Source organism: Hyaena hyaena, unplaced genomic scaffold (assembly GCF_003009895.1).
Source record: "Hyaena hyaena isolate Hyena2069 unplaced genomic scaffold, ASM300989v1 scaffold_160, whole genome shotgun sequence".
Classification (NCBI taxonomy): domain Eukaryota; kingdom Metazoa; phylum Chordata; class Mammalia; order Carnivora; family Hyaenidae; genus Hyaena; species Hyaena hyaena.
The window spans coordinates 551,226-559,790 of record NW_024080793.1 but is presented as its reverse complement, the minus strand read 5'-3'; the positions used below and the strand labels follow the sequence as shown (position 1 = coordinate 559,790).

Below are 8,565 nucleotides of genomic sequence, written 5' to 3'. Positions count from 1 at the left end.
GGAAGGGGAGGTCTGCAGCCTGTGGCCTCTCCTAGCCCCAGGTCAGGGGCAGGGGGCCAGGCTGGGGAGCGGGGCAGGCGGAGGGCTTCTCCCTGAAGGGTGTATGAGGTGGCACACCTTCAAATTATTACTAAGTATCTGTAATCAAGCAAAGCTAAAACCTGCAAACTGAGACAGGGAGGAAAACAAAATACGTATTCACTGATTAATTTGAAAAAGCCTAAAAGAGAGTGGCAATGGGTGGGGGGGAGGGTCGGTTAAGTGCCTGGATCATTTGCTGCTTCCTTCACGAAGAAAATGCTGTTAGACTGTAACAATGCCCAACGGTGTCTTCTATCCAGCATTTGTCACTCAGAGTAACTACAGCAACTTTTCCCTCAACGCTGAGACCCCAGGAGCGCCAAGGCACGACTGAACCGGGGGAATGATGTACCAGCCTCAGTTCCATGTGTTTTCTCCATCAACCTAACTTCTCGGCATTGGTATAGTTTCAAATGCAGATTTTCCTATAGAATTTCTGGGGTCCCTAGCCGGGATCAGGATACCCATGTGCCGCGTACCCACAGGCTGGGGCTGGACTCTGCAGGATAAAGTCCTCCCCACAAGGGAGGGGGCAAGGCTCGGAGCCTCTGCTCCAGAGCCAGGCTGCCGAGATTCTCCTGCTAAAGGGGTGCTGGGTGGCTTCTGAGAGACAGAAGAGAACGGGAAGGCTTCAGAGGAGGGGATGTGGTCACTGAAGGTGGCCTCCCAGCTGCCTTCGGAGTCACCTGCAGATTTGTGATAATCATAGCCTTGTCACACTCAGGGTGGAATGAGCCACAATGATTACTCGTCTCTTGCAAAAGAGTCGCTTTTACTGTCAGGCCAACTATGGGAGATGACAACTTTCAAGTCTTGTAACCAACATAGAAATCTGGTCTTGCTTGAAAAACCAGATTTTTTCTTCAGTGTGGCAGGAGTGGGGGGTTAGATGTATCCTGATTTTCCACTGCTCCTGAAATTGGCATGCCAACACCTTAGGAATGGTCAACCAGGTAAAGCCGAAAGGCTGCCTGGGCCAACATACGCCCTTGCAGAAACACTAATTCTAAGGCCTTTCCAGATCAAGAGCCAGCAGAGAAAAACACGGGGCATCGATTCAATGTCTGCAAAGTTATGCATGTACTGCCTGGGCTACTCAAGACTCTCATCCTGAAGAATGATGTTGAAAAACCCCATTTAAATTAATTCGATAGGTTTTTTTCCCTCAAAGCCGAAACCGCTTCCCATTAAGTACAGCGGGGATGGACAGAGGAAGGAGTATTGCATTAATTTTCCTCAGATTTTCTGAAAAGCATGGAGACATGAAAGCTGATGAATGCCAAATGTGTGTGTAATTTGGTAGTTTTAGGATGCAGTCACTATTCAAGTATGTAAACTAATCCATTAGCAGCTTTTAAAAGTCCATCTTCTCTAAGCTTTGCACCAGAAAGAGAGTTGGGCAAAACTTTTTCATTAATTCTTAAAATCACAGCTCAGTGAAGCAGATAAAATGTCACATAAATCCACAATGACATTTTGCTCTATACCAACAGCTTTACTGCTTAAAAACATGCATATAACAGTTTTGTACTTGGGGACAGTTCCATGGCTATAGAGCCACTCTGACACCCCACTGCATGATTTATACTGATGTGCAAGACTGCTAAGGGATGCTGCTCAGGGAAGAGAACTCTTCCATGCACCCAAGAAAGACTATGAGAGAAGGTGCTGGAGAGAGGGTTCCCTTTCTCTAATGTGGAGTTGGTGCATGGGCAGGCCAGAGACAGGGTACATGGGTCAGGTGAGGCACTCAACATTACTGTTTCCTCACAGCACCCTTCTGGGCTTACCTCTCTAAGAACATAATTATATTCCAGGTGTTTATGAAGTGTTCACTTAGCGATGGCCACAGCTTTCCTCCTGGGGCCCATCAGAATCCTCCAAATCATGAAATCATTCAGGAAGTATCTGGCCTGTGAAATAGGTCCTTTTTCAAAGTGTTTTAGTGCCCCTTTGATGTTACATTTCTGCTTCCAAGACCCCAAACCATTCACCCCAAGAGAGCTGCGGTCTTTCCCGCAACACACCTGTTCCTTCAGCGAGGAGCCTGCTTCTCCCAGCAGATCTGACAAGTCCACTTTCTAAACCGCGTGAGCCCCGTGAGTCACCCTACTCTACTGTAGCCCACTTATTGGGAACTAGAAAATGAAGAAGGTGCACGAACACTATTGCTTTAAACCGCAGACACTACAAACAGCACTGTAGAAGCACTGGGGGTCCCTGGCCACAGTTTCATCCTATAATATTTTCAGACCTTGAGGGGAGGTGGCTGACAGATTAATGACTTACTAGATACGATCACCAAAAACCAAACAAACAAACAAACTATACTCAGGGTTCTACAAAGCTACTGCTCCAAACGATTTTCCCATTTCTGACAGTCGGCATAGTGGCATATAAACCCATCACTCCAAACTCACACCATGTCTTCGTCATCGCCTTGCCAGGCATCCCAGTGATGACGGAGAGAAGTGTGTCATTCATCTCGAGGGCATGGCCTCTCGAGAAGTGAGCAGCTACCTCCCATTTACGAAAGCTTTTTCAAATATCTGAGATCAGAAGTAAAATGTTCCTGGAGACACCATTTTAGTTACGCAAGTGCCTGAGTGCCAACAGTCTTCAAATGCTTTACCCGCCGTGAAGGAAATATGCTGCATAGTTTGAAGTCCCAGAGGAAGCTAAGGGTTTGAGGCAGAGATGAGTAGAACTAGAGAGGCTGGGGTGGAGGAGGCTTACCTTTAGGAAGGCTTTCTTCTCCAAAGTGTTCATGATAAATGGAGGAATGGCTGGAAGTAAAGACAGATCCACTTAAGTCTTGATATTCATTTTCAGCTTACATTTTTTTTTCAACAATTTCATAAAACGCTTATGTCACTTTTAGGCTATTTTCACTGGCAGAGTGAAAATTATTTGCAGTAATTCTTTAAGACTTTAGTATGTTAAAAAAAATTAAAAATAATGTGATGGTCTTTACCAGCCAGAAAACTTTAGAATCCTGAAGGGAGCTTTACATTTCACTTTAAATATGCAATAGTACAAACATCGGGGACTTTTCTCCCGTGTGTTAATAAAACAGATGCGATCTCCCCCAGGCACCCATCCCACATGGAGTCCACCATAAAGATTCTTCCTTCAAAAAAAAAAAAGAAGAAGAAGAAAAAAAGATTCCTGCCTTGAGTGAGCTTAGAAAAGTTACCTAACTTCTCTGAGCCGCAGCTTTCTGTTTTCCTCATCAATAAGGTGGGGTGAATTTATCAAACTGGCTGTGATGGCTGGATACAATAAGTCACGTAAGACTTCGGGGAGTGGTAGTTCATTTATGATTTACTCATCACTTCCATCAGACTAAACTGTTACATCGACCCCTTCAACATGGCAATTGCCTCTATAGATTTCACTGGGATAGAAAGATTGTGTTTCTTCTCTGATGACTAAATAACGTTTAAAATTTCAAGCCTCTAGAAATAGATCCGTTGGGCTGGCTGAACCCCAAAGGGGAACCTTATATTTCAAAATGAGAAAGAACAAAACTAAAACCATAAGTGAACGCAGGGTGGAAGCAGGGGTGCAAGCCTGACCGTGGCAAATCTGGAGATCCGGGCTCAGCGGGCGTGCTGGGGAGGGCGCCGAGCCCTCGGAGGTCGGGGACAGCGTGCCGGCGCCAGACTCAGGGGACTCCTGGCCTATGTTTCAGGACTGGGGCTTCCACGGCGCACCCACCTCCACAGCATGTCTCCAGAGGAAGCTGTGAGGGTGCCCTTGTTAAGTCAGTTAATGGGGGTGAGATCAGACCATCCTGGTATGCTGGGGTGCCACTCTAATGTCCCTCAGAGTTTCCCTTCAGGCCTTTTTCTTCAACTTTCATTGCCTACTCCTACGTGCCCCCTGATGAGATTCACAATGACAAAACGAACTTAAAGACGACAAAACATACTGCGGGACAACCTGACAGCGGCTGATTAAGTGGGCTTCCCTTGAGAGCTTAACAGCCAAGTGCTCTTTGCATTCAGTTTAGATGATGAACTTAATCATACTAGTTTCCATCTGTTTCTGTAAACAGCGCTAGACCTCCTAGACCCTCTGGTTTCTGAGCAAGTCTGAGAACCTTCTCTCGGCCTTTGGTCTGAGGGGAGCCCTAGGGGAGGACCAGAGAGTCTCAGAGGAAGTAAACACAGGGCAGGCTCCGGGCGTGGCTCATGGTGACTCCAAGCCCCACGAACAAAATGGAGTAGAAGCTTGGTGCACATCTTACGAGCTGCTCTAACCAACCCGACATGGTGTGTGTTCTAAGGGCTCCGACTGATACAAATAAATCTCCAGTAGAAATTTTTCCGATTCAAGAACTCTTCCAAGTTTCTTTCGAAGAAAGAGTGACAGAAATCAGATTCTCCGCCTTCAGGTTCTCATAACCCGTACGGTCGCCGCCCGGGCCCCGACCTGTCCCCACCACTGGCCTGCTATGGTGGGCCAGCTTCCCGGCCGGTGTCCCCAGCCATCCCACCGCCACTGCTGGCCCTCTCCAGCTTCCACCTAGCACATGACAGCGCCCCACTGCGCCTGGTGTCGTGCAGCGGAAGCCTGAGAAGGATGACCCCAAGCCCCTGCCCCAACTGCTGTGTGGCCTCCCGCCCCTCGGACCACAGCCAGGGCTGGCTGACAGGGGGCTACTGACCCATGCCCGGGGCCGCCATGAGAATCCTGGAGATGACCACCTGTGTGATGGCCTGCCTTGCAGCATTGGCTGACTCGCCCAAGCGGTTCCCGTTCTCGTCTGTGACGGGGATGCCGACTTTGAGTTCCCTGCGGAGCAGAACACCGGCAAAGAAGTTCACAGATGCCCTCTGGTGACAAGGCTGGAAATAGCACTGCGCTAGGGAAGATCAAGTCCCCCGTAATCCAAGTACACACTTGGGTGTCATTTTTGGCACTAACGTGTCTGTTTTCAAATACCACGAATAAGCTGTACGGCAGGCACAGAAGTAAAATAACAGTAGTGAACTCCATTAAAAAAAAGTGCTGTGTTTTTAATAACAATATGACTCAAAGGGCGAGTACGCTAACTTTGAGGGATAAGGCTAATTCCTCTGCTCACCTACAAACCCGAGCAACTTTCCAAATGAGAGGCAGATACAAAAAATCTGCCATTAGTAAGTCAACTGATTAGACTGATGTAGGAATCACTAGTACGTGGCACATACTGGACATTTAACTCTACTTACTGACACTCACATTATAGCTCTTATTTTTACCCTTTCTCATTATCCATTCCAAAATGCTTTTTCTTGGAGAACCTATTTTAGAGAATCCACTTTCTATGCATAGACCTTTGCCTAGCTCTAGCACAAATAAATGTTAGTTTAGGATACACGTATTAAACTTTTTACTCCGCAGAAGTAGACAGACTAGTCTAACATACCCACAGCCTACGTTAGTAATTAGTAAGTCATGGCTAAGCTTCCTTCATTAATGGGCCCATCTCTGCGCCCACAGCAGATTACTTTGAAGCTAACCCCAGGTCTCATATAACTCCATCTGCAACTATCAACGTGAATTTTTACAAGTTTCGACAAAACTAATTATTACAAGGGACTCCACCGTCAAGCACCAGTCCTTTCTGAGACTGCGCACGGATCTTACCTTTGCCTCATTAACGGGATATTAATGCAATTAGCAGCAGCCACGGCAGCAAAGGGGACGAAACGTCCTATAAGTGGTGAGACATGCTACAGGAAAGAGAATTCCGAAAGCACGGTCTTAATTCGCCCGCATGATGGGATGTGGATATTCATTCCCCCCGAACACCGCTAACAAGCCAGGGCCTTATGTGCACGGAAACTCTGGCCAGGAGTACTTTCAAAACTCATGGCCGGGTGGCATCTGTCTGTTTCCAGCACGGGCACACTTCCGTGACACCCGACAGCTTAGCGTGGCTGCCAGACCCGGGTGGGAGGCTTTGGAGTTGCAGCCTTGAGCTCAGGCGCTGGCATCCCCACCTCTCTGGGGGCGTGGGCACAGGCATGCTCCTCCGCACACAGCCTCTAGCAGGCAGTTAGGGTCGGGGGCACCGGACCCAGTGCCCCGGACAGACCAGGGGCTGGGCACATGGTGTTGGTGACAGCCCTTCCCAAGCTCCTTGGAAGACACAACTGCACTTGAACTGTTTTGGGAAATGATCGAGAGACTTGGAGCCAGGCAGGTGGGAGGAAACGAAGAAGCTTCACTGCAGAAACGAGAATCCGGGTACCTTGGTTAACGCGTTGAGTCCCAGAGCTGTTGCTACGGCTCCAGTTGTGGCGGAAACATAAGCTGTTCCCAATTCACTGAAAAGCAAGAGAAAGAACAGTGTGTGAGTCATGAGCACACGGCAGGAAGCTTGGGTTCGGCGTTTCCTGGAGAACTGAGGGGAAAATGTGAAAGGCTGTGACTGAGAGCGGAGCGCCCACAAAACAACACTCACTGTCACTCTACAAACAGAAATGCAGAAGGGGGGCAAGCAGGCCCCGGAGAAGGGGCCCCCCCTCTGCACAAGCCGACTGCCAGGTGTGACGAGCGGCTGTGGGGAGCAGGTTCCGGGGTGGGATGTAGGGTCTGTGCATGGGCACGATGCCACGGCATGGGGAGGGGCGGCCTGGGTGACATGCTGGCTGCATGTCTGCTTAGGTGAAAGATGTTTCTTCAAATGGAGATACACACACCAGAAGTATGCCTGCACCACTGTCGTTCTTAAAATGCTACAGCCTCTCGTATAGAATGCTGCACGTCCCATCCTCGACAGTTGGCCAAGCACAGCACTTCTCTCTCACGTTAAAATAAATTTTAAGTCAAAGTGTTGGAAGAAACAAGAAGGTGTGATGAACACTGCTGGCAGTGGATTTCCACAGCCTTTGTTCCACTCACAGGCGGAAGACTGTGGACTGTCCAAAGCCGTGTGAAGTGATACAACAAAAAAAGAAAACACTCTGAAGTGCTGTACAAGTTGGGCTGAAAGTTTTGGTTAACTAATCACTTCAGCCTGTTGAAACAGTGTCTTACAGGATTGGCTCTGCAGGTGACTTAAAAACAAATTCTGTGGCGCCTGGGTGGCTCAGTTGTTTAAGTGTCCGATTTCGGCTCAGGTCATGATCTCGCGGTTCACAAGTTTGAGACCCGTGGCGGGCTCTGTGCTGACACCTCGTAGCCCGAAGCTTGCTTGAGATTCTGTGTCTCCCTCTCTTTCTGCCCCCTCCCCTGCTCATGCTTGCATGCAAACACACTCTCTCTCTCTCAAAAATAAATAATAAAACCATCAAAAAACCCCAGAAAAGACAAATCCTAGGTGAGAGTCTCCCTGATTTCTGCAGAGATCACACACTGAGGCTGTGACTTTGGATGCCGCTGTCTGGCCACAGGCTCAGGGTAAATGGAGGCACAACCTGTCGCTTGCCCCAGGCTGCCCCGGGACCGCCTGCCGTGCATTCTGCAGGGGGAGCCTGAGGCTGTGGAGTCCTGTCTGAGAGGGCAGGCTGGGCAAGACTAGAAGGGAGGAGAAGAAAGGGCTGAAAACTGCCCCCTGACACTGAGCAGCATCGACAGCTCATACGGCGTGGAATCCAGTGCACACTGGACAACGCAGGGACCGGTTAGGTCTTACAGCCTTACTTTACAGTGAGGGGGGCGTCTCCGCTTCTGTTGGTGTAGTTGACCACGGCGTTGAAGGACTGGTTGATCCACTGCCAGAAGAGCACTGCCGGCGTGGTCCTAAAACAGAGCGATCCATCACATACCGGCCATCGCCTGTGACCCAGCCGCTGTGCAGAACAGAAAACGTGAACGCCAGTGACCAGGGGGGAGACGGACTGCGGAAGGAGGGCACTAGGTCAGAGACCGTGTATGCTGGGTCGAGGGCTTCAGACCCAAATGGCAGAGCAGACTCTCACCCTCTGGGTCTCCGCTCCCTCGTTCCTTAGATATGAGTAACGCCAAGCTTGAAGGGCTACGGTGAGGATCAAGTTATCTTCCTTCAATTTTATCTTAAATCTGTAGAGAGCCTGGCATGCATACAGTAGGCACTCAACAAATGTCAGGTCCCTTCTCTCGGCCGGGGAGGCGGGGTGGCGGGGAGGGGAGAAGCCATTTGCAGGCGAAGTAGCGCTGATGCCTCCTACCGGCGTGCGCAAGCCTAAATGTCTATGGCTACAGCTGCGCCTACACTTATCTGTGTCATATGCATGGATTCCAAGGAGAATTTGCTTCGAAGACTTTTTAATTTTCTTTCTCCGTCTCATTTTCTTTTGGTCTCAGATTTAGGGAAAAACCCAGTCTCCTTTTGAACAACAAAGAGAATACTATTTATCTGGCACAGGGAAAAGTGAAAACTACCGCAGAGGGCTACAACATTTATATAAAATGGAACTCAATGTGACGTGACATTTCTTTCAAAGAAACTGTTTACATGCAAAACTGTACTTGAAGCTTCTGTGATATAAAATGAACTACTGTCATATT

At 48.8% G+C, this 8,565-nt stretch overlaps 1 protein-coding gene across 3 annotated transcripts in view; it reads right to left on the bottom strand.

Moving 5' to 3' along the window:
• SFXN1 (sideroflexin 1) overlaps positions 1 to 8,565 on the bottom strand; it is a 39,550-nt gene that overhangs the window by 11,117 nt on the left and 19,868 nt on the right. For 2 of the 3 annotated variants that reach the window (XM_039239768.1, XM_039239770.1), the window contains exons 2-7: positions 7,998 to 8,383; positions 7,720 to 7,868; positions 6,326 to 6,401; positions 5,719 to 5,804; positions 4,754 to 4,881; positions 2,818 to 2,867 (exon numbers count right to left, since the gene is read on the bottom strand). In XM_039239768.1, coding sequence (XP_039095699.1) covers positions 2,818 to 2,867; positions 4,754 to 4,881; positions 5,719 to 5,804; positions 6,326 to 6,401; positions 7,720 to 7,868; positions 7,998 to 8,345 — 837 coding nt within the window. In that variant the 5' untranslated portion in view covers positions 8,346 to 8,383. The remainder of the gene's footprint in view (positions 1 to 2,817; positions 2,868 to 4,753; positions 4,882 to 5,718; positions 5,805 to 6,325; positions 6,402 to 7,719; positions 7,869 to 7,997; positions 8,384 to 8,565) is intronic. The other variant, XM_039239771.1, reaches the window with a different exon arrangement.